Below are 26869 nucleotides of genomic sequence, written 5' to 3'. Positions count from 1 at the left end.
GTCCAATGAGAGCTGGCAGTTACCATGTCTCAAGAAGCCATTGGGGTCATGGGAGGATGGTTATGTTTAGGGTGGGTGTGGTTCTTGTAGACTGCAGGGTCCGATGGGGGTTTTGTTGGGTGAGCCTGCCTGCAAGAGTCTTCCCTGCTTGGCGGCACCTGGGCAAAGATGAATGGGAGTGTTAATTGTTTTCTATTAAATATTCTATTTTTTAAAAATATTTATTCATTTTATTTGTCTATTTGTGTGCCTGAGTGTATGCTTGTGTCACCCTGTGCATGCAAGGAACCTGTGGAGATTAGATGTCAGATCCCCTGAAACTAGAGTTATAGACACTTGTGAGCCACTATGTGGGTGATGCTGGGAACCAAACCCCAGTCCTCTGCAACAGCAGTAAATGCTCCTAACCACTAAGCCATCTTTTTTTTATTTTATTTTTTTGAGATTATAATATAATTACATCCCTCTACTCCTCTGTCCAAATGCTCCTGTATGCTCCTCCCACTCTCCTTCAAATTCATGGCCTCTTTTTAAACTAAGCATTATGCATGCTATAAGTATATAGATATATATTTACTGTGAGATAATACTCTTTTACACTGTAAAAATTTGACACTCGAATTGATTTAATAAAATGCTGATTGGCCAGTAGCCAGGCAGGAAATATAGGCAGGGAGAGCAGACTAGGAGAATTCTGGGATGAGGGAGGGTGTAGTCAGGACTCACCAGCCAGACACAGAGCAAGAGGAGAATGCCGCACTGAGAAAAGGTACTGAGCCATGTGGGTAAACATACGTAAGGATTATGGGTTAATTTAAGTGTAAGAGCTAGTTAGTAATAAGCCTGAGTTACCGGCTGAGCATTTATAAGTAATATTAAGCCTCTGAGTCAATTATTTGGGAAGCAGCTGCCAGATATTTGGGAACTGGCAGGCAGGTTAAAAGATTCCACCTACATGTGGTGCTTATACATTTGGCAAAAATTTCCACATAAAATCTGAGAAAGCTTAAAGGATTCTGAACACACAAAAATGGAATCAAACGCAGCTTCTTGGTAACTTGGCTCTGTTTTTGGCAGCAAGCAGAGGCGCTGCTCTTTTAAGATAGGCTTCCTACTGGGCGGTGGTGGTGCATGTCTTTAATCCCAGCACTGCAGAGCCAGGCAGATCTCTGTGAGTTTGAAGCCAGCCTGGTCTACAGAGTGAGTTCCAGGAAAGGTACAAAGCTACACAGAGAAACCCTGTCTCGAAATACCAAAAAAAAAAAAAGGTATGGCTTCCTGACTCAGCATTAGCAGCAAAAACCATGTGGCTCTTTTAAGAGGCCCTGCTGTCAAACACTTCAAAGGAGTTTATGAGCAATGGGTGGAATACCACTCAGGGGCAGTGTGGACCAAAAACTTCTCAGAGTTAGAGTGGTAAACATGGTTCTCAATGGTAAATATGCCTCTGCTATGAGACTAGCTTCTCAAGGAACGAAGGAATGGGGTGGAGCTTTAGTCCTAGCCACACCTGCTTAGCAGTTTAAAAGCTCATGTGGTCAGAAAAAGATAGATATAGGCAATGAAGAAAGATTCAGACAAAAACAAAATCCTCTAAATGGTTTACAATGTGTTTAAAAACATATGTAGGCTTGGGAGAGTAAAGAGAAGGTATAGACAGTATATAAAAAAGAAATACATAGTTTTAAAATAATGAAGTAATTTTTAAAAAGCCACATATAGATGGAAAATATTCAAAGAGTCTAGATACTGTATGTTATTGTGTTGTCTTTGAATTGTGTGACAGCTGAAGAAGGAGCAACTACAGCTAAGAGACATTTGTTTATAAATGTTGCTAGATTAATCCAACCTATATATTTTGAAAATGCTTTGACTTCAAAATTTAAGTCAAAAGACATGTTAATTTGGAAAAGATGTTATGCTTTTATTTCCACAGGAAATGAGAGGCTGTGGATTCATTCTGTGTTAAGAATAATCAGATTTGATAGAGGAAGGCCCCCTGCAAAATCTCTAATGGGAACAGATGACCCAGATGATCCAGTGTTTCAGAGAATCTCTGTTGCAGTTTCTCTGAGTTTTGCATCCAGAAAGGCTTCAAGGCTGTTGGCTGAGATGATCCTCATATACTATTCTAATCAGGACTTGACCATAATCCTATGTTTGCTCAGGGTCCCCATAAGATTAACAGTGCCCCCAATTAGCAGGAAGTAGCCTAGAAAACTACACCCACCTTCCCCCCAAAAATGGATTATAGATGTTTGTTTTTGTTTAGGGGGTTTGGTTACAAATTGTTATTGGTCATAGTCTGTTATGGGTTGCTCTATCTGGACACCCCTTGGGGGAGGGGGAGAGAAGGCTTGGAGTCAATGACACAGACACTGGGAGTCAGGTGAAAAGCAAGCAGCGAACTCGTTTATTGTGGATATGGGGTGAACCTATATACCCCCTCCCAATTTTCCATTGGCAACCAGAGACTCTCTTAGCTGTGATGTCTGTTTCTCATTGGCCCCTAGCATTCTGATTGTTGTGCGTCCCCAATCACCAGGCGCGGTGGCAGACTCCAAATTAGCTCAGTGGGAAGTAGCTAGCGCAGGTGTCTATGCACACTACCCAGAACAGGGCAGCTATGGTTTTATCTGGCTAGCTGGCTGCGCTCCTCTTACAACAGTTGATCTCTATCTAAAGAAAGGGGGATATGATATAGAAATGATGGGGGAAAAAAGGATCGATTATTAAATCTACTTTAATTCAAAAAACAACTGTTAATCTTACATATTTTTCATCAGTGTGGATTTTAGTTTATGGATACAAATATAAAGTTAATTTTGTTAGACCCTATGTATATTTCTACTCTTGTTTAGGGTATTATGTTTATGCAGCTCATTTAAAAATTAATATATAATTAAGAAATCCAGATTAATAGTCATCTATAATAGCAAACTTATAGTCATGTTAGGTATGTTTTCAAGGTCATACAGAGATATATTTCAGATAGATAGGCAATCTTCAAACACTTCAAAGACCTACAGAGTATGGCATTTAAAATGTTTTAAGAACTTAGACTTTTCTAGACAGTGAGAAACATCTGTTCCTGGCAGCATCAGTTACTTCAAAGAGGATAGGCATTGAAGAAGCTTCATATGGGTTTTTTTTTTCTTTTCTTTTTTTTGTTTTTTTTTTTTTGTTTGTTTGTTTTTTGAGACAGGATTTCTCTGTGTAGCTTTGGAGCCTATCCTGGAACTCACTCTGTAGCCCAGGCTGGCCTCGAACTCACAGAGATCCTCCTGGCTCTGCCTCCCGAGTGCTGGGATTAAAGGCGTGCGCCACTACCGCCCAGCGGATTTTGTTTTCTTTATGGCAAAAGCTAGCCATGTGGGCAAAGAAAGTGTCCTTGCCTTGACTGCTGAAAGCTGTGTAAATTGGACCAGCAGGACACAAAAGAAAGTGACTGCAGAACTTTGCCAGGACTAGATGGGACAGTCCTTCAAAAATCCTGTTTCACAAATAAGTCTGTCAGATATGCTAGACCTGTAGCCAAAGATGGATGCCCCAAAGTTGCAGAGGAACTTTGGATGACTGTTCAGGAAGCCTCATGTTCCTGTCTTTAGGTAATATTACAACCTTCTGGAGTCTTTGATGGAGTTGAAGACTAGATAGTTATAGTTTTCTTTAGTTACAATAAAAGATAAATTAGACATAGAAATTTAGACTTACCAAGATAAGATAGATAATTAGTATTTTCTCTAACTTTGCCAAATGCAAATGGATTAGATAGTCTTACTGTAATTCTTTTTTTTTTTTTCTTCGAGACAGGTTTTTTCTGTGTAGTTTTGGTGCCTGTCCTGGATCTTGCTCTGTAGACCAGGCTGGCCTTGAACTCACAGAGATCCACCTGGCTTTGCCTCCCAAGTGCTGGGATTAAAGGTGTGTGCCACCACCACCTGGCATTACTGTAATTCTTAATAACTTTTAGTTTTACTATATTAAGATTAAAAACCCTCCTTTTTAATTAGACAAAAGGAGGAAATGCTGTGTAATAATGCTCTTGTGCACTGTAAAGATTTGTCATTCGAATTGGTTTAATAAAATGCTGATTGGCCAGTAGCTAGCCAGGCAGGAAATACAGGCAGGGAGAGCAGACTAGGAGAATTCTGGGACGAGGAAAGGCGGAGTCAGGAGTCACCAGCTAGACGCAGAGGAAGCAAGATGAGAATGCTGCACTGAGAAAAGGTACCAAGCCATGTGGCTAAACATAAATAAAAATTATGGGTTAATTTAAGTGTAAGAGCTAGTTAGTAATAAGCCTGAGTTACCGGCTGAGCATTTATAAGTAATATTAAGCCTCTGAGTCTGTTATTTAGGAAGTGGCTGCCAGGTATTTGGGAACTGGCGGGTAAGAGAGAAATTTCCATCTACATATATTCCTAAATATAACCTGCTCAGTCTTTAATAATGTTACTTGCATGTTTGCTTTCAGGGCTAACTGTTTGGCATTGGTGTGCTCTTCCCTGGGGAGGATTTTCTCTCCCATAGAGTCATCTCTTGAGCCCTCTGTTAAATGATGATTTTTAGGGATAATAGTATTTGAGTAGCTTAAAGAAGTTAGAAGACTTAAAAAGTGTGTGTGTGTGTGTGTGTGTGTGTGTGTGTGTGTGTGTGTGTCTGTCTGTCTGTCTGTCTGTCTGTTTTAGGTTCTTTGCTGTGATAAAGACCATAACCTAGAACATACTGGAAAGAAAACTGATTTTTTCCTTTGTTAGGAGGTAACAGTTGCAGATAGCTTTTTGGTTAGGGGTAAGACACCTTGTCTACTCCCACCTCTCATTGCTAGTTCCCTATCTTGCTTGTACCTGTGCAGGTCTTAAGTTGCTGCAGTCTCTGTGAGTTCATATGTACATCAGTCCTGCCTTGTCTGGAAGACACCGTTTTCCTTGGAGTCACATCACCTCTGTTTCTTTCAGTATTTCCACCTCCTCTTCCTCATAGATACCTGACCCTTGAGGAGAGGGGTTTGATGAAGACATCACTTAGGGCTGAGTGTTCCAAAGTCTCTCAGTTTCTCTACATTGTCCAGTTATGGGTCTCTATTAATTTCCAACTACTGCTAAAAGAAGCTTCTCTGATGTGGGTTGAGCGAGGCATTGATTTATGAGTATAGCAGTATGGTATTAGTGATTTTGCCATGTTCCCTTAGTAGAGTAATAGTAGTAGGTTTTCCCCTAGGCATATGACCTATCTAGTCTCAGGTTATGTTTGGGGACTTGTATGTAAATGATATTGCTTATAAAACTGTGGGTAACCTATATATATATATATATATATATATATATATATATATATATATTATATATAATATATAATATATTATATATATATATATACACACACAGAGGTCTGAAAAGCACTAATGTAGACATAATGGTGAAATCCCTAGAATCTACTTTGAGTGAGATATCTTTATTATACTTGTGTTATTTGTACTCCATAGAAAAATACAAAGTTGATATTTCTGGGTTAATTTATTTCAGAATCTTGACAAAACTTCTGGAGGTATCAGATGATCCACAAGTCTTAGCTGTTGCTGCTCATGATGTTGGAGAATATGTTCGACATTATCCTCGGGGCAAACGGTAAAAGAAAAAGACAAACCTATGTTTCATTTTGGTTTCTTGAAACAATCCAAAGTTCTTTTCCAAATCGAGTAGTTTGGTAGAGAAACTAACGAAGTAAATGAACTCAAAAATGAGTACTAAAAAAAAAATATAAATATATTTGCATTTATACTTTTGTGTAATTGTCACTTCAGAGTATTAGAAATTTCTCATTAAAAGTTTTCTTTGTTTGCAAACTTTAATTCTATAGCCATTTTGTGAATATTGTTTTTTCCCTGCTACTCATAATTATGGAAATGAATTAGAGGTTGTTACTGACTAGTTATAAAGCATAGAAGTAAATACAGTTTGTAAGGAAAAGTTATAGTAGATGTATTATAATATAATTTGCATTTCAAAATATTGAGGTGTGGTTATACAATTGAATGTACTTAGATACATTGACAACAAAACAATGGATATGTTTATTTGTCAAAGTAGAGTCTAAAGGCCTTCAGTACCTAGCGTGTTCCCTGAACAAAAGCAAAAACATGTGATGTCCCCTGGTTTAGAACATCAGCAGAAAGTTCTCTAGCTTTCTGTTTGCATTCAGCAACTCAGAGCACTTCCTTATGTTAGATGCAGCTTCTGTATCTTTTTTCTCTTGTCCTCATTCTTTTCCTCACAAATAATCTTTTAAGATGTTGAGTAATCTTTCATATTATATCCATTTCACTGCAATCTTAGAAAATTGCTTTGGTATCTCACATGTGATGATGGTCTTTGGATGATAGGCTTAACTTAATAAGGTAATCACAACTGCTAAGATATGTCATCATAAAATGATAGGAGTCATTACCAAAAATAATACTGTCTCATGTATTAGATGCCCATAAAAAACAAGCCGTAGATATTTTCTGCTGGTTTAGTGAAAAGAGTCCCAGAAAAGACCTTGAATTTTTGAGAGTCCCAATTCAGGAAAAACAAAAAGGAGAGAGGGAATCAGTCACATGTCTGATTGGAAAGGTCCAGTTTCATACTTCCCAACCCTTCAGACAGACAGCCATCACTGTTTCTAACAGGTACCAACATGGAGTGCTGTTTACTCCTGTTTTATATGTTTGAGATTTTCTTTAAGAATTTTTCCCTTTTATTGAAAAAAAAAATCCTGATGACAGTTTCCTGTCCCACCATTCCTACCAGTTCTTCCTCACTTTTCCTCCCATCTGGATCCACCCCTTTTCTCTCATTAGAAAGCTGACAGGCTTCTAAAGGATAAGAATAAAATATAATAAGGTAAAATAGAAACTAACTTAGTAGAGTTGGACAGCACAAGCAAACAGAAGGAAGGGAGCCCAAGAGAAGGCACAGAAACAAAGACTCACTTGTTGACACACTCAGGAATCCCATAAAAACACTAACCTGGAAGCCATCATATATACACAAAGGACCTGGTGCAGACCCATGCATGCTGCCTTGGTCTCCGAGTTCATTGGAGCTTTGATCATGTTGATTTAGAGGGCCTTGTTTTCTTAGTGTCATTGGTATATTAGATTTTTGTTATTTTCATAGCTGCTTTTTTGGTTAGAAGAAGGTACACTTTTAAATCTGTAGCCTGTTTTGTGGATTTACATAGAAAGCATAGCAGGCAGTTATTGCTTCCAAATTATAAATTTAATAATTGTCATTGGGCTGTGGGATTAAGTGACAGGGCATGTGCCTAGCAGAGCCCTCTGGTTTCCATCTCTAGCTCCCACCCCCTACAAAATGTCCTCAAGAAATTCCAATAGTAGATTGGTCGTATTTACAGTTGTAACAGTTTCAGTGCTAGGAACCCCTTCATCCACACAGCAATAACTGCTGCACATAACTAGTCCTTCACTAATAGTGGCATAATGAATATTGTTCATTCCATAGAACAGTGTGCCAGCAATTTGAGCTCCCTTTCAAGCTCTTTACAAGGGGTTAGTGTAAGCTGGGCAGTGGTGGTACATACCTTTAAACTCAGCACTTGGGAGGCAGAGGTAGTTGGATCTCAGTGAGTTCAAGGCCAGCCTGGTCTACAAAGCAAGTTCCAAGACAACCAGGACTGTTGCACAGAGAAACTCTGTCTCGAAACACTCCCTCACCCCCCCAAAAAAACCAACAACAAACAAACAAACAAAAAAATGGGTTAGTGTAGCTTCAAAACCTGGAATGCTGACAAGTGTCTTTTAATTTTATTTTTCTTAAAACAACTCAGTATCAAAAATCACCCTCTTAAAGTTGAAGAAATCACTTAAGAAAGCATAATGTTCTGTCCCCACACTATAGTTGGTCAAAATGGCAGCAACTCCCTTTCCAGAATTCTTTTTTTTTTCAACATAACATTTTTTATTGATTATTTGAGAATTTCAAACATAATGCACCCCAGTCATACTGGCTTCCCGTTCCTCCCAGGTACCCCTTCTATCCCCCTCCCTCCCCCAAAAAAGAAAATTAAGCAAAAAATACCAAGTACAATTTGTGTTGCCCATATACTCATTGGAGCATGGTCAAACTCCCAGTGGCCAGCCCACTATAGATAGCTCAGTCTTTTCCCATTCCCCTGCCAGAAGATATTTACTGTGAAGAGCTACACTTCAGCCTCTTTGTCACAAATTTTAAGGACTTTCTTCAATGGCTTCTGGTCTGGACTGGCTTGGGGGTGGAGGGAGATGATGTTGCAGAAGCCTTCAGTACCACTGCAGTAGAAGCTTCCTTGCCCATAATAGTAAGTTGGCAGCATGGACCACAGACCTTATCATGGCCTCCAGTGGCAGCATGCACAACGGACATCCCCATGGCCTCTGGCTCTACCTTGGAAGATAAATCTTAGCATGGTTCTTGGTGGCATCATAGACCACAGACCTCATCAAGGCCTCTAGTGGCAGCACAGACCTTAGACATTACCATGGCCCCTGGCCTCAGCATAGACCATAGACATCAACATGACCTCTGGTGGCAGCAGTGACCTCAAACACGGACATCAACATGGTCCCCTGTGGCAGCCCTGATCTTGGACATCAACACGGCCTCTGGCTCCCTCACAGGTGCATAGGTATCGATGTGGCCTCAGGTGGCAGCACAGACCATGGATATCCACATGGACCCCAGCAACAAGAACCATAGACATTAGCATGGCCCCCAGACCAGGGACACCAATATGGCCTCAGACATTAACATGGCCTCCGGCAGAAACACAAACCACGGACATCAACCTGGCCCCTGGTGGCAGCACAGTCCACAGACATCAACATGGCCTCTGGTGGGAACATGGACCATGAATATTAACATGGTCCCTGGTGGTAAAATGGAGACCATGGACATGGACATGGCCTCTGTTGGCAGCATGGATCATGGACTCCAACATGGCCTCCATCATTCAGCACCAACCATGGACCTCTGGTAGCAACATGGTCCATGGGCATCAATACAGCCTGCAGCGGACCATGGGCATTAGCATGACCCTGGTTGTAGCATGGACCATGTACAGTGACCAGGGGGGAGGGGCATCCCACTCCCACTTTTCTCCAGGGTATTCTTGAGCAGGAGCAGCAGGAAAGTATTGAGGGGGAAAGAAACAGATAGAAAATACAGGATAGCCTCGAGTGGGCCTGGATCATAATCCATTGGGCCCCGGCTGTTTCTGCCCTAGGGTTTTTAAAAGAATGCCAACAGTTGGAGCAAAAGACCTCTCCCCAGCAAGCCAAGTACAGACCATCTCAGACACCTGGTACTCAGGCCCGTGGTCTAATCATGCTCTTTATGCAGACCTGCTGGGTAAAGCTACTAGGAAACCTAAATGGGCTCCAACAATTGACATGGCCTCCGGTGGCAGCAGGGACCATGAACATTTTTGAGGAGGCCCAATCCAGAAAACGAACCATTTTCCATCTCAGACATCCTCCCATTGCTCAGATCCAGAGCAACTAGAAATACTTGTGGATATATGAGATTATTTTCAAAAATTTGGTAAATCACTATACACTGCCTGGAAACTGAAACACTGATGTCCAAGTCTTTGGTATATATCTTCATTATATAACAGTGATTACCTGGTTCTATTCCTTATTGAAATCAGACTATAAACTTCTAAAAATGAGTATCTGATGAGGAAGAATGTTCACTAGTCAGCAGGGCATAATCAACCTGAGAGTGTTATCCAGTGAACTCATGTTTGCTTTCATCGGGTAAATGGCTCTTCACACAAAGCTTAGCATAGCACATGCAAATAAATTATGCTTATAGTGGTACATTTTTTATACAGCAAATCCAATTAATTTATCTCATAAATTATAGTTATGGCCACTATAGATGCTCATTGTAGAAAACATGAAAACTGCAGAATTGAGAAGCAACAGCACCTTTAGCACCTTAGACACAGACAGCAACTTCCTCATATCTCTATGTCCTTTAGAAACTGGGCATGTCATAGCTCATGCTATAGCACTTTCTTTTACTTTGTTTTTTTAACTAACGTGTTTGGGTTCTGAGTTTTCATTGTTGTGAAAACAGAATGAACCACTGTGCATTTTGATTACTTTCTGCCATCCCCTGAAATAGACACAACAAGAAGATAAAATGTGAGAGTATTTATGAGGTTTTAAAAACGTTATTACAATACAGACTAATTCAGACTCCCAACCAGTAGTATATGAGAATATAATTATCATGACCCCCTTCCTGCAGTAGCAGCAAGTGTCACTGTTTCTTTTTAATCCATGTAGGAAGGCAAACATGGCATCTGTTGACTTTAACTTATATTTTAGTTATTTAACATAATTAGGAATGTCTGCTGTTGCATTGAAAATAAACATCATTAAAGCTTGCTATTTACATTATGTCAAACATTACAATTATATTAAATTATACTTACGTTAAAATACTCTATACTTTTTATCGTTCATTAGTCAGTAATAGTGAAAGCTGTTAAGTCATGGGTACTCCCTTGAGTGTTGGCTTTGTCCTGGGCAGTGCTCTGAGCATTGTTCCATGGAGCCCTTTCCTGAAACCTACACAAAGTGCTTTCTTCTACTACTTTTGTTCTCAGAAAAAAGCTTTTTGGCTAGAAACTTGTTAAAATCTTTAAATTACTTTTTTAAATGTAATGATGCTTTTCCTAATTATAAGTGAAACAGACTAATCCTGAAAGGTGTATTTGTGAGGAATACAGGAGATAAAATCGGCAATTAGTGCAGTGGCCTATATAAAAGTTCTTGTGTTAGGATTATGCTCATCGGTTATGTTCTACATGTAATATGGCAGCTTTCTGAAGTATATGTTGATTTTCATTGTTCATGGATTCCAAAATAGTGAATTTGCTTACTTGCTAAAATTGCATCATTTAGAGCTCATGTAAATAATTGTGGTACTACTTCAGTCATTCATGAACATGTATAGAGTCAAGGAAAACATTGAGTCCTCCTTGATAGATACATTCGAAGCTGAGGTAGAACGTGGCTGAGTTCTGCCTTCCTGTGCTCACTCTTCTACTACAAAGAAGTCTTTACATGGTCTGTTTGGTGTCATCCTTGCATCTTGTGTCTCCTTTTTTGTTTTTGAATTTTGCTGTTTAAGATAACTCACCAGTATGGTGCTGAAGTGCTGTGTAGGGTTCCAAGTTTAAGAGACTATGACACTTGAAGAAAATGCATGTGTCAGGTAAGCTGCTTTCAGGCTAGACTAATTATACTTACTGTTGATCATGAGTTCAGGGCCCAGAGTACCTTTCTTAGAGTGGAGTCACTGAACTGGTCTAAATGGGGACAATGATATTCAGGGTTTTGCAAAGATTGCTTTGATGACAGAGAGGTGTGTGGATTGAGCAGGAACAGCTCTTACTATTATTGGCCAAGCAGTAGGGCTTACTGCATAAAGGACATGAGACTTTGTGTCTTTGGATCATCACAGTGACTCTGTAAAGGATTATGCTTGTTTTCCGTATTTGGCAATTACTATAAATGACCAGCTGAATGTGGTATGTCTGGCTAATAGTGGAGCTTAGGTGACATAACAGATTACATTTCAGAGTACCGTGCCTGACATACTGTAGGCACTTGATGTTTAATGTTTTGTTGTACTTCCACCCTTCCATTCCTGACTGGTCCAAGAAGCTTGTGAGGTTGTCTTAAAGCACCAAGTGTCCTATGGCATTAGGATGCCAATTGACATCGATAAATAGCAAACATAACCCACTGGACATCACTGGTAGATGAAGAATGGCCAGGCAAATCCATACTCCTGGGCTGTAGTTAAGAGACTGCAAAACTCTATTTGTAATGATATTGTAGAGAGCAGATTCCTGATGTAAATGGCCATTTTAATGTACTGTTTGTGTCTGTACTAAGTGGACTGTAGGTTGTTGGGGATATGGTGTTGGAAGAGAAAGCAGTGTGATTGTCAGCTGTCTTTATGCTCCTCAAGTTTGACTTTCTCTTTTCCTGTATAGCATGTGACATATTCTGTCATTATGAGACAAAAAACAGCTTTCTTAAAATTAGGTCTTCCAGGAAATTAACATGAGTGCTCTTTATCCTCTGTCCTTTGCTATCTGAATCTAAACCCATGTCTATGAGATAATGTAATCACTAATGGACTTGATATTGATCTTGTGAAAATTAATTGGAATTCAGTACTCCTGATTGCATGCCGTAAGTACTGGTTGTGAGTTAATACTCAGCTACCTAGAATTGAGTGATGTACCAAGGTAGATGATAGATTCAGAAATGAGTTATCATTCAGATTGAACACTAGGAATTGAAAGAAAACATATTCAAATCTTTTAGATTGTGTATGTGTATTTGTCTATTGTTGTGATAAAACACGATGACCTTATAAAAGAAAGCACTTAATTGAGTTCACTGTTTCAGAGGATTAGAGTCCATGATCATGTAGGGAAGGCGTGACAGCAGGAACAGGTGAGGCCTCATATCCCCAAACCACAAGCTGGAGGCAGAGAGACAGTATATTGGGAATGGCACAAGTCTTTTGAAACCTCAATCCTGCCCCAGTGACACACTTCTTAATCTTTCCCAAATAGTTTCATCAGCTGCAAATTCATGAACCTGTATAGACTGTTCTCATTCAACCGCCATAGTCTGTAATTCATTGAGAGTGATGTGAGATGTAATGCTAGCTTACTTCAGTTAGTTGTAACTTTGGTTTTGGAAATCCTTTGAGCTTTTGATATTTGGACTTTTCACTTGTGACCAGCATCAATTTGAAAGAAATGACATCTTCACGAAGTCTTTTCTGTTCTGCAGGGTTATTGAACAGCTCGGTGGAAAGCAGCTGGTGATGAACCACATGCACCATGAAGACCAGCAGGTCCGCTACAATGCTCTGCTGGCCGTGCAGAAGCTCATGGTGCACAACTGGTATGTATGTCTTGGCATCTGTCTCACGTGGGCATTGCTCTGCTAGCTCTCTCATGTTTATTCTAAGAGCTTTTATGCAAATACTCCAGTGAATTATTGGTGATTTTAGACAAAAGTTTGTGCACATATTGCTAATACAGAGCAAAGACTCAATAATTTTAAAGAGATTGAACTGTGTTAGTGGTCTTAAGAAGGGTTCAAACTACTGATAGCAAAAATTGCTTCAGCTGTAACTAAAAGGCTCTTGTGACTAAAACAAATGTTAAATCCTTAGAGTTGAGTGGACACAGCTGGACCGCAGAGTCCTCTCCAGTTCTGCAAGGTGTCTGAAGTGTAAGGTTAGCCAAACTTCATTGTACCAGTTCACAGGAAGACACTGGAAGCTTATTGATTGACTCAGATTCAATGGTCATAGTTCGTTCATTACAGTGTTTTGCTTTTGAAGTAGCCAGACTTATATTTTTTCCTGTGCTTTTATTTTTAAAACTGAGATTATTGACCTTTTTGTATTCCCTCTAAAGACTGAACATGATAGTGAGCCGTTGGTGTACTAGGTAGAGCAAGTGATGATTCCCTTTCGGAATAGCTAGTTTTAGCTGTTTGTTGGCTGTTCAATACTTGGAATAGATTACATGGTTGAATCATACTGAAGAGTATTCTAGATCGAGACTATTTTTGTTAAAAGTACAGAGTATAAATATAAATCTCCTATAACTGATAGAAATGTGATCAGTATTTCCAAAGGAAAGAATTAATGGTACATTAGAACAGGTCAGTCACATATAGTACGGAGAATATCTAGTTGTGCTGCTGTGACCTTGTGTATTAAATTTGACAGTCCTGCCATTAAGCATCTTTTCCATAAACACTGGCATCTGCATACACTTACAACAGTGTCTTTTTGAGTGTTTGCTTTGTCCCTGTTAAGTGCTGGGCTGAAGAGACTAGAAGTGGGTGCAACTTTACATAGGGCAGTTAGATAAGCTTCTCTGGATAGGCCAAGGTAAGCTGAGGTGACAGTGGTGGTAAGGAGCCAGCTTTGCAGTGTGGTTATTGGGGTTAATTAGCATTTCAGGTGTAAGGATTGAGACAGGAAATGCAGGAAGCAACACTGAGCATGGCTTTTTTAAAGCATTGCAGGGAGAAAGGTTTCAGTACCTGGGTAGTACTGAGGTATTGCAGGGAGAGACTGGGTGCTGGAAATTCTCTTCAGGGTACAGGCAGCTCCCCAAAAGAAAACTGTGGTGCTTTTTGTTTTTACTAAGACTAAAGATGTAACTTGAAGGTACAGAATAGGCACCAGTGAGAGGATCTATTTAGGGTACAGTTGCAGGGTGTCTTGTATTGTATGCTGATGTTTCAGGCTTAGAAGAATTGAAAACCATTGGAAAGTTTTCTTTAAAGATTTATTCCGTTTTTTTTTTTTTTCTTTATATGAGTTTTACCTGCTTGTATGTGCATGCAGTGCCCACAGAGGCCAGAAGAGGGTGTCAGATCCCACAAACTGGAGCGACCATGGGTTGTGAGCTGCCATGTGGGTCCTGGGTCCTCTGAAAGAGCCAGTGCTCTTCCACTGGAGAGCCATCTTTCCAGCCTATTTGTGTTTTTGAGATAGGTCTCATTAAGGCTGATGGGTCTCATCAGGCTGGCCTGATACTCATTTTGTAAATCAGGCTGGTGTTGAGTTTAGAAAGATCTACCTGCCTCTGCCTCACAAGTGCTGGGTTTAAAGGCATGTGCTACCACACTTGATCTCATTGAAAGTTTTTTTTGTTTTTGTTTTTAATTGGAGAATGCCAAGATTGGGTTTATATTTAAAAAAAAAATCTTATTGGCTCCTTTGTGGAGAATGGATCACTGGATTAAGTTTGAAAATGAGGAGATTGTTTGGGTTAGTTTCGTTACTAGAGCTGGTGCGAGCAGTATAGGGTGGACTGAAGTGTTTCTACTTTTTCCTGTCTTTTGTGCAAGAAGTACATGGGCAAAGTAGGGGGCTCTCCAGAGTAGCTTTGGGTCAGCTCCATGGGTGGGTGAACAGTGAGTGTCACTAAGGCATGACTGCCTTTCCCTGGGTTCCTCCGCTTGTGTCATTGATAGTGAGTTAGATTTCAACGTAAACTAGTAGTTTGGGAATTTTGTGTTTTGTATCTGGTTTATATGTCTTAAGGAATTAGTTTGACGAATATTCACATTTAATACACTTGAAGGCTATTGTGACTATGAACTTACATTTATTTCCTAGATGTTTTTCTAAAGTTTCTGTTAAGATAAGTTTAATTTTGCCCTTTAAAAATAAAAATAATAATTAAAAAAAACTATAGATGCCATAGTGGAATTCTTGTTTTAGTAATTAAAAAAAAATTACTTTTAATTGTTCTCCTATTAAGTGTCCTCAGGTATAGTGTTTTTCTTCTCTTGTTTTTCTTTGGGGTAGGGGTGCTGTTTTTTCAAATGTTCATTCCTGACATGAAAAAAAACTATATGCAACAAAATGCTGACTTTATCTTTTGCCAATAGAGAAAATTTTTGGTTGAGGATTTTTGTTAAGTGAAGAAATTGAAGATTTTTTCCCCTTGTGTATGGTATGTTGTTCATACCTGATTTATGTTTGTGACTCTATAGATAGACACTGGTTTGTGTCTCATCGACTAGCTGATGAGAATATCCCTTTTTTCCTCCTTCCCCAGTATGTGACAGTCTATTTTTACTCTGGTGACTTGGAGCTTAGTGTTAATATTTTCTGTACTTTCTTTATAGAAAGATTTTTATAGGAAGATCAGAATTCAGTTGGGACCTTTACATTTTTATGCAGCTTTTACTTTTTTTTTTTTTTTTTTTTTTTTTTTTTTGAGACAGGGGTTTTCTTTGTAACCATGCTAGCTGTCCTGGAACTCACTATGTAGACCAGGCTGGCCTCGAACTCACAGAGATCCACTTGCCTCTGCCTCCCCAAGTGTTGGGATCAAAGGCGAGTGCCACCACTGCCTGGCGAAGCTTTTACATTTTCATGGATGTCTGTACCAGAGAATAAAAATTACTCAAGTAATGCAAATTTATTTCTATGTCAGATTAATGTAGACTAGAGGGTCATATGGAAAGTAAGCCTTCTGCAAAAGCTTTCTCCAGTGGAAGAACAGTCTGGATGCATGTCTTGTTTTAGTGTCCATATGCATCATGGTTATAACTGTGGTGCAGGCTGCCTTTCTATTTACCTAAGATGTGGGGGAGTTTGCTTTGTTTTGTTTTTTTGAGACAGGATTTCACTCTGTAAACTAGGGTAGTGTGGAACTTAAGTGTGTAGCTGAGACTGACTGGCCATGAACTTAGTGCTAGTCTGTCTGGTTCCACTCACAAGTGCTGAGATTGCAGATATGAGCCTTCTTGCCTGGTAGGTTTTTTTGGTGGGGTGTGTTTTGTTTTTTTGTCTGTCTTTCTTCTCTCCTCCTCCTCCTCCTTCTTCTTCTTCTTAACTAAAATAGGTTCTTATGTTTTACATATTATGAAAATTTCTGGAAATTGTACACCAAGTAAAAACTTTGTTTCTGTAATAAATTAAAAAATTTTAAGTATAATTTCAAACTTGCATTTAAAGTGTAAATTAGATATTTATAAAATCATGGGATAGACCAGCCATGAATCTTGATTTAGAGTCCATTTTAAGAAGTTGAATTTTAAGTTTGTTAACAATGTAGATTTAGATTTGAGTTTATATAACATAGAATATAGAATTATGCACTATGTGAAAAAACTTAAATTTTTTTCAGTGTTTTGATAGATTTTGAAATTACTTCTTTGAAAGTCTTAGAAAAGCTAATTTTCCCCCTTCTATTTGACATCTATATGGAGTGGAGTGATGAATTACAAGATCCCCAAGTGTACATGGGAAGTAAGGAGGAATGTGTCCTTGGCTAGGGGCAAGGAGATGGTTGATACACACAGGACCCCCTCAGCTCAGGAGGTTTGGTGCAGGCAGTCCTTACAGCTGACACCAGCACCTTAGAATCCTCCTCCACAGTCGCGCTTTTGATGCCACTGTGTTCTTTTCAGTAGTGGTGAGTTACGTAGACTTGGCAAAAATGTATAAACAATGAACATTGATTCTAGAGAACTTTAGTTTGTACTGTTGTTCATACTTCCAGTTTAACATCATAAAATGTCATCATTTTTCTCCTACAGAATGATTTTAAATATAATCCTCTAATTCAGAAGCAACAGTGTGTGCATATGGACAGCTCAGGACTTCAGGAAAGAAACACTGAATTTTGTAGGTAGAGGATCTCCTGTAGAATTTTCTGTTTGTGTTTCTAGATTATCTTCTAGCCTTTTCTCAAGCAGAATAAATTCTGAGTGTTTCTCTCTTTAGATCTTTTATATATGTAGGAAAATTAACAGAACAAATTTACCAAGCCAAGGACTTTGTTCTCCTATGATTATGTTGGCCTAGAACATTTTATTTATTATGTAAGTGGATAACCATAAAGACAGTGATTAAAATGGTTATGAACTGAAAAGGGAAAAGCCCTTAGATATTTGAACATTAGTAATCACATTACCAAAGGATTCCATAGGATATTTTTTGGAATAAATTTTTATTCTTTGACAATTTAATATATGTATGTAATATATTTTGATCATATTCATCCTTGCATTCTCCTTTCTTATCTTCCTCCCACTTCTGAAACCTTTCTTTTTCTCAGCACATCCATATGACTTATTCAAACACTTATTTTTTAGAATTAACTTAGAAGCTATGGTTTCTTTTTGGGTACCTAGAGCTTTCTGTGTTATCTTTATGACATTTTCAGTGGTGGAACCTTTGAAATGTCTTCAGTATCGTATATTTGGTGATTTTAAAAATATATACTTATATTTGAGGTAAATATAGGACTAGAGAGATGGCTAACTTGATAGTGCTTGTCACATAAACATAAGCACCTAAGTCTGGATTCCCAGAACTCATGCGAAAGCTGGGAATGGCAGCCTGTAATTCCAGGGCTGAGGTGGTGGATCCTAGGTTTTACCGGCCAGTCAGCCTAACCACATTGGTGACTCCCAGGTTCAATGAAAGATCCTGTGTCAAACACTGAGATGGAGAAGTGATTGAGGAAGACAGCCATTAAACCTCCACCTCCACTTGCATGTGTGCCTGTATACATGTGTAGACACACAGACACTTAGACTGTTTACTGCTCTAGCTGGTGGCATGAACCTGGGAGAGCAGGTTCTAAAAATGAGACAGTCTGAAGTTTCATACAATAGCCAACTTTATTCTGAGCATTCAATAATTTATACTCTTGAAAGTTAAGAAGAATCATATGAATAAGGTACTCAGTCACAAGGACAAGCCATATGTAACAAAACCATGTTTTTTGTTTTCCCCATAGAGGTATATTAATAACAACAGCTGAAATAAACTCACTTCTACCTGCTATACCTAGGAGGAGCATGAAAACACATTCTAAGAACAATTCTGTGTTTTGACGAAATTGAGGTTTCTTGTCTTGTTTTCATGGTTTTCTCACAAGCACTCAGAATTCTCACATGACTCCATTCTTAGACTTTATTATGACAATAGACCACACACTCTCCTATACAAACACAAATAAAAAATATAATGAAATAAAATAAGTTAGGACTGGGGAGGTAGTTCAAGAGTAGAGTGTTTTTCTAGCATGCACAAGGTCCTGAGTTTGATTCCCAGCACTGCTATGTGAATAATTAACCATTTGCAAGTAACCAGGAATTCTTTAATTGTTGTTTCTATTACAATCAAATCTTGTTAAATTATTTCTTCTTTGCTAGTCAGAAATTTTCTTGAAGCTGTACTCTTTAGTTTCTATAGCATTGTTAATGACAAATAACTTGATTAACAATGCCAATATAACATATCTTAGTTTTGTTTTTGCAAAATACTAGCTCGCATAATGAAAGAAATAAATAGGGAGCATTGTGATAGACACAAAGTCCTGAAGGATAGGAGCCTCTGCATTTTATAATTAAACACAAATTTGAATACATATGAGTCCTTGCAACTAAGGAGTAAGGTCTGGCTCATATTTTGATTAAGATCAGCTTCTTAGCCAGTAGATTTTGGATCTGTGTTTGGAAGAATCATTAAAACTTAGACAAAAGAAAAGCCTAGTATGAAGAAGGAGAGAGAAAAAACTTGTTTTGCTTTTCAATGCTGTTTGCTCCTTCGTGGGTATAATAGTATATCTGTGGTCACTTGGCATAGTTCATTCATGAACTTTGTATGCGTATATACATGCATGCTTTAAATAATGTCCAGTTGAAGAATATACTAAAATTAGCTAAATAGCAAACTTAGATTTATAATTATTTTCTTATCATATGTCACACAGATACTACATCTTGAGGGGTTAAAAGATTACATGAAACAACAGAAATGAATTGATCTTTTTTGCAACCATTTAAAATCTGAATTGGCTAAAAAATAGGTACAAATGAGTCAAGGAAGGTACTTTTTGTTGTAAATATTTAATTTAATTTTTTATAATTATATTTTAAAGAAATTATGCACTGATATAATATCCTTTTTTAGTATCTCAAAAATCTCCCTATTTATTTATTTGAAATAGTTTAATATTTGTCATTATTTGGAAAGGTGAATTTAGTAAAATTATGCAAGTGTTATGATAAAAGCCAGAGATTTTCATGAAAGATAAATTTCTATTACTGAGATTGTATAAGCTGTACCAGAGCTAGGGATGTAGTGCAGGAGCAGAGCACTGGTTGAGCATGAACAGGGTCCTGGGTTCCATACCCAGAACTGGAAAAAGAAAATAAACTTGGAGGGAAAGGGCAGCTGCCTGCATTTCCTGCTTGGGCCATTGGAAATCACACTAGTCTTACTCACTTTTTCTATAGGCTTAAAGAGAAGGTATCTATCAGAAATACCAGCTGTTGAATGAGGATTCTCCCCCTCCACCATGCCCTGCTTTGCTAAATATCCCCTGTCTTAAGAACCGACATTTTAGTGTTTAGTTTGCAAGCCATTCTGTCCATTTAATATTTGTCATTATTTGGAAAGATGAATTTAGTAAAATTATGCAAGTGTTATGATAAGGGCCAGAGATTTTCATGAAAGATAAATTTCTATTACTGAGATTGTATAAGCTGTACCAGAGCTAGGAATGTAGTGCAGGAGCAGAGCACTGGTTGAGCATGAACAGGGTCCTGGGTTCCATACCCATTCAATTCCTTTCTCAGTTAAAGAACTGAAGGATAATTTACTTTTGCATCTAATTGGTTCTTCAGTTTAGACATGGACAGGATTGTGTGTTAGATAATGCAGCAAATGCAGAGAAATATCCAGTAGAACATAAAAAGGCACACAAGACAGTGCTATGACTGCTGTGACAGATGTCTAGGTGTCACAGGAGCGTTGGAACCTTGCTGGAGGAGGCAGTGCTTGGACCAAGTCCTGTGGGTTAGGGCATGAGTGGGAGAGATGAGGGTGAGTATAGGGAAGATATCAGACAGAGGCACTCTGTGAGTCTGCTGTACATGAGAAGTCATAGAAGTGTCACAACAGCAAGACTCAGATGGGAACAGCTGACTCCCAACTAAGGGCCATATATGACATCACTTACATTGTCTTAGGTCAGAAAGATTAAATGTAATTACAGCCATCTGAATGTTACTGTCTATTTTTAGGACATTTTTAAATAAGTGAGAGATTGCTCTTTTTGATATGATGAGCTTGGTATGTCAAATCTTGAGGTCCTATAGTTCATTGAGCTCTTGAAAGATCCAGAATTCTTCAGCATGCCTGCTCTCAGCTTCAGGTGGAGCTTCCATGCTCTTGATTACAATGGTAAGGAAAGTATGAAAGAGAAAAGTTTCCTTATCAGACCTTGCTGTAGTCGGAAGTTTTTCAGGTCCTGCCTGGCCCCCACAGTCCAGACAAATCTCTCTCACCTGCTGTCCGTCCCACAGCCATTCGGACCCAAGTAAACATACAGAGGCTTATATTATTTACAAACTGTATGGCCTGTGGCAGGCTTTTTGCTGGCTAGCTCTTATAGTTTAACCCAACCCATAACTATTAATCTATGTATCGCCACATATTCTGTGGCTTTACCAGTCTCAGCGGGGTGGTGGCTGGAGTCTCTCCATACTCTGCCTTTCTCTTTCCTGTATCTCTCCTTTCTTGCCTGCCTCTAAGTTGCCTTGCCATAGGACAAAGCAGCTTATTTATTAACCAATGGGAACAACATATATTCATAGCATATGGAAAGACATCCCCCAGCACCTTGTCTTCTTAATTGGAAATAATTTTATCAGGAATAGTCCAGTGAACTAAAATACCTTTCATCTAGATTCAGCAGTTGACTATATTTGTGTGTCCTCTCTCTTCCAGAAGTATTTGAAAGTAGCACACCTCAAATAAGATCACACCTCAGTATGATCGGCCAACCCTATCACTTAAGTTTGGAATATTCTCTTTCATACTGTGACATGGTGATGTAACATGCAAATTATTTTTAAAAAAATTCCCTTGTCTTTTGTGTGCTGGAAAGTATTTTTATGTAGTCTAGAATTATACATTGCATTTTGTTGGCATGTTTTTTTACTTGGTTTCCTTTTTCCCTTTTTTCTTTATGTTTTGAGACAGAGTCTCATGTATCCAGGCTGGCCTTGAGCTTACTGTATTACAGGGATGGCTTTGAACTCCTGATCCTCCTGTCTCTAACACCCAGATGTTGGGATTACCTTTGGCCTAATTTATAGAGCCCTTGGTATTGAAACCAGGACTTCATGTGTGTTAGGCTAGTCCTCCATTAAGCTGTATCCAAAGTTCTTAGGTGTTCTTTACATTGAAGCAAAAACTAGAGAGTAACCACTTTGTTGAAGGCACCCAATGTGAATTCTTCTTTGATGTTTTCTGTCTACTAGATTCTAGTTATGACCTTTTGACATGAACCCCATTGGAGGGGTTTGAAGGAAGAAGCTCCTGCCTCACTTTGCCGTTGCTGGAGATGTTTACTTTAGTCATGTGGTACCTGTTAGATTTTTCCCCTTATAATGAGGAAGTAACCTTTTAGAAGCTGCTTTAAGATTGACAGCAATGGGCTCTTGGTCATTTATTTTGGAATCTGTTGGCTTTTTTTTTTTTTTTTAATTTTTACTTGATGAATTTTTTCTTTTAAGGTTGGAAATATCCATTGGGGTTTTAGTTTTTATTGATACAGTGCCTTTTGAGTCAGCAGTTTATATTCAGCACACAGGAAACTGAATTCTAGCCCAAGACAGTGTGATGGCTTAGTAAAGAATCTCGTCTGAGAAGGCAGCAAGAATGGCCAGAGAATTGACATTTATAGCGAGGGAGAATTTTACCTTACTTCCCTTTTTTCTGCCTAGTAAATGGAGTATCCATGTTAGAAGGAAGGGAGGAATAAAAATAAGGTAAAATTCTTGTTTTGTTCATTTCCAGTAGTTACATTGAGAAAAATGTGGCTTAATGTCAACTTCCTATTATAGTTACGATTTTTCTAAAAACTGTGATCTTTACAGGCTGAATGTGTTGGGCATTGTAAAGCTATTAGAAAAGTTCTCCCATTGTAGCCATCAGCTTTCTTCCTCTCTGTAGGTTGTTAGAGTTCATGAGAAGTCCCATAAAAGTCCCATCAGTCACGTATACAATCAACAAGAGCATTTATTAATAATTACCAACACGTTGGGGTCTAACCATCTGACAAGGTGGCAAATGGCGACCCTGAGGGAAGCTTGCAGGCTCCTTTTAAACAGACTTAGGGAAATTCCAGGGAGGAGAGATTAGTCGGGGGGCTGATTGGTGGGTTTAAACAAATTTATAGGATTGGTAGGTGACTCTATTGGTTAGGGTCTTTTCAGCTGCAGGGTATGGAAAGCTGTCTTTAGCTAACAGCAGGCTGTGGAGCCTGCTGATTGTTTGCCCCTGAGTTGTGCTTTTCCCGAGAAATGCGTGCTCAGCTCCAGCCAGCTCCAGCCAGCTCCAGTAAATCAAAACTAAGGCCTGGTCCCCAGCGGGGCTACCAGCAGCCTGTCATGGCCCCACATCTGCTTCCCTGTCCCTCTCATAGATGTAGACTGGCATTTCTACTGCAGACCTGCTTAGTTCCTACAGAGCAAACTAACAGGCCTCAGTGTCTTCATTATTTTCTAGCTTAGCTTTTCACATTGAGTTGGCTCCATTTGCATGTGCTTCTCAAAATTCCTGGAGAAACACCTTTGCTTCCAGCTTGGGCTAGTCATTGGTCAATATCAGATAGAAGGAGGCTATATCCTGGCTCCTTCAGCTGTGGTACAAATAAGACACATGCAGTTAAGACTGCCAAGGCAGCCTTCCTGAGCCTTGGAGGTGTTCGTTGAAAATTCTAGGCTTCTGTTGTTCCTTCTTCCTGTCTGTAATAAACCTGCTTCATGTAATTCTGGGAACATGGAAGTTCCCTCTACCGTCAGCTAAGTTGGTGCCTAGTGCTCAGTGGACTGGGCACAAATTCCTCCTTCTGTTTTCTGAAATACCCATGTGCCTCTCTACTTGTAATCATGTTAAAGATACAAACTATAAACTTAAATTGTCTGTGCCTGCCTCTGTGTGGGGAGGGGTTTGAAGAGGGCACCTGCTCTGTCCAGAAGGTTTTCAGCCCCTACTCTGAAAATTCTAGTTGTTCACAATGAAAGTGAATTGTGAATTGTTAACAGTGCATTGAACACTGTTGTGTCAGCTTCCGTCTATAGACCACAGCTTCTTAAACTGCCTTCTGATGACACTGTTTTGCTCAAGCAGCTTATGAAGTAGATATAAAATCAAATGTTTGTTGATTATAAGCCATAAAGAAGGTTGTTTTAAAACAATTCTTTGGTATGCATACAGTCTTACCATTTAAGATGGAACATTTGTATACTAAAGAGATGGATATGCTTTTAAATTTTTACTTAAAAAGGATTAAATCTTGGCTGAATATTTGGTACTGTGGGACATGGAGAATGTTCAATATTTTTCAGAATTGACCAATATTTTGATTTTATAAGCATCAGTGCTGAGATTGCCACATCCCATAAATGCATACACAAAATGGCAGAGGTATCTGTTTAGCAGCACTTCAGGGGCTGTTAGAAATTCTGCTTTAATCACAAGCTTTAATTCATTTTAATTATTATTTATTTCTGTGTAAAACTCAGGTCAGCAACCCAAATAGCAGATTTTAAAAATCAAACATTGTAACAATGTGGCTGTATTCTGGTCTCCCTCAGCTGTGGATGGAGTTATGCAGACAAAAATGAGACTGCCCTAGGCAGCTTTTCTGACTTTGGAGACATGTTGGTCTGGTTGTTTTGTATCAAGCTTTGTTCTAGACCAGGGCTTCTTAAACACTTCAACTTATTAGTGTCTTTTGCCCCAAGAGAATATTCAAAGATTCACTAATTTGATAGTTACATGCTGAGGAATGGTGACAGGAAAATATTAAAGTCTTTGTGTTCCATAATTAAACTGTTACGTCTTTAAGAACAGAAAACTTTCTATGTACAGTGAAACCCCACAGTTCATAATGTACAGCAGTCTCAAGTTTGAGCTGTGGTGTTCCTTGCATTTCCTTGGCGACAGCCTGATGCAGTACAGTGAGATGCTCTGTGTGCAGAACCAGGCTGCAGTAAAGTGCCCCGTGCAACACTGCTGGAAACGCTGGCACATCATGCCTTTGGTTTTGAGTTCACTTTTGATATTTGGGCATTCAGAATTCTCTTCCTGTTAGCAAATTTTTCATGACCTCCACATTCCATAACATGACCCCCTACAATTCTGCAACATGACTCCATCCACAGTTTAAGAAGCTGGGTTCTCTAGAGTGTTGATACACTTTTCTGCCCTGAGAGACCTTAGAGACTTGGGAGAGAAAAGACAGGCATAGAAATTATTCTGCAGTGTTAGGTGTTAAGAGAGCACTGCACTTTACAGGACAGAATTCCTGAAGAGGTATGTCTATGCAAAGCCTTAAGCAGCAGCTAAAATAGGAAGTGGAGAAACCACAAGGAAAGACTGGTTGAGCTGGGTCTCCATGCTTTCCTGCCTTCTGCCAACTCACAGTCCGCATCTGGTGTAGTGTAGATATGAGAGGAGCAAAACAGGAAGAAATGTCTTGTACTGAGTGCGTTAGAGAAGAAATGAAATTGGGCCACCAGTACAAACCCCCAGAGGAATTCACAGCTTCTGAGAAACCACATCTAAACAAATATAAATAGTGAAATTAATATATTTTATTTAGCCCAATACCTACATTGTTCTATCAAAAGGTATATGTGTATGCCAGCTTTCCCTGCTGTGACAGAACACCTGAAACAACTTAAAGGAGGAAAGGCTTGTTTTGATGTACAGTTTCAGAGGTCTTTAGTCCATGTCTATTTGGCTCTTACCTGGCTCTTATTGTAAGTCAGAACACAGTTCACGGTAAAGAAAGTTACTTACCTTATGGGGACCAGGAAGCAAGTGCAGAGCTATGAAGTTGGGGAGAGGGGAGACAAAGTCCAGCCGACATTCCAGTGTCTCCTTCCTGCAAGGCAGGTCTACTCCAGAAGTTGAACCAGTGACAGACCAAGTAATGGTCATCTGCCTTGGTGAACCAGTCAGTTTTTTGGGGGGCTGCCTTAGCATTTCTAATGCTATGATGAAATACTATGACCAAAAGCAACTTGGGGAGGAGAGAGGGTCTGTTTGGCTTAAGCTTCCACATCACTGTTCCTCATGGAAGGAAGTCAGGGCAGGACCCTGGAGGCAGGAGCTGATACAGAGGCCATGGAGGGGCACTGCTTACTGCTTTGTTCCTCCTGGCCTGCTCAGCCTGCTTTCTTATAGAACCCAGAACCATCAGCTTAGGGATGGCACCACCCACAATGGGCTGGGCCTTCCCCCATTGATCACTAATTGAGAAAATGCCCAACAGGCTTTTCTATAGCCTGATTTCATGGAGACACTTTCCCAACTGAGGCTCCCTTCCCTCAGATGACACTAGCTTGTGTCAAACTGACAAAAACTAGCCAGAGCAGGGGGATTACTAGCAGGACTATGGCTGAGGGGCTGCTTTTCAGAAGCAGGGATGACTCAGTCACTTGCATCCACAGAAGTCCACTGAAATGTGAATGATGACTGGTGAAAGCTGCATCCCTGCAGCTACTTGTAAGTAGCTGGACAAGTTTCAGAGTTTCCTCAAGAGGTAGGCAGCTCAGAATCTCCTCCAGCAGTTATTTACTTCTTAAAAAGTAGAGAGGGTCTTGAATCTTGAAAGTTTCTGCTTTTCCAGACAGGTGAGTTGTTTACCATCAGCTTTCATAAGTTTCCCCTCCTTCCTAGAGTGGGTGTTTCAAATCAGAGGAAACTGCTATGTAACAGAAGGGAAGCTGGGAAGAGGTAAGACTGGCATGGTAGGGAGCTTTTCTTGGCACTTTTAAGAATAACGTTCTCCTGAGAACTTTAAGTAAAAGAATGCTATGAAAAGAAGTGTACACCCCACTGTCACCCATCCTGACATATGGCAAAATTGGAAACTAGGTGGAGTGATCTAGAGATGAGCATATTGTGCCTGATTGAACAGTAATGGTGATGACAGAAAGACAGAAGAAAGAATACTAGCTGCTGCTGGTGGTGGTGGTGGTGGTGGTGGTGGTGGTGGTGGTGGTGGTGGTGTGTGTGTGTTAAGATAGAGAAGTAAAAAATGATTGGATTTGATTATTGAATGGATCATGTGAATGAGCCAAATCCAGGATGGCAATTCTGAGTTAGGTGTTTTCATACTGCTGGAGTAATGTGGATGAAGAATAGAATTCGAGTATCAGTGAAATGCCCATTTCTGGAATCATTGAATTTGGTTTATATTCAATGAG

At 39.3% G+C, this 26869-nt stretch overlaps 1 protein-coding gene across 4 annotated transcripts in view; it reads left to right on the top strand.

Annotated features, from left to right (window-relative positions):
- Atp6v1h (ATPase H+ transporting V1 subunit H) overlaps positions 1-26869 on the top strand; it is a 105260-nt gene that overhangs the window by 62266 nt on the left and 16125 nt on the right. For 3 of the 4 annotated variants that reach the window (XM_059253804.1, XM_059253802.1, XM_059253803.1), the window contains 2 exons: positions 5529-5630; positions 12875-12988. In XM_059253804.1, the coding sequence (XP_059109787.1) occupies positions 5529-5630; positions 12875-12988 (216 nt within the window). Of the gene's footprint in view, positions 1-5528; positions 5631-12874; positions 12989-17164; positions 17253-26869 lie in introns of all 4 variants that reach the window. The other variant, XR_009377494.1, reaches the window with a different exon arrangement.

This window comes from Peromyscus eremicus, chromosome 2 (genome assembly GCF_949786415.1).
Source record: "Peromyscus eremicus chromosome 2, PerEre_H2_v1, whole genome shotgun sequence".
NCBI lineage: Eukaryota > Metazoa > Chordata > Mammalia > Rodentia > Cricetidae > Peromyscus > Peromyscus eremicus.
The sequence above is the reverse complement of the archived record's forward strand: the minus strand, read 5'-3'. Positions and strand labels throughout refer to the sequence as shown.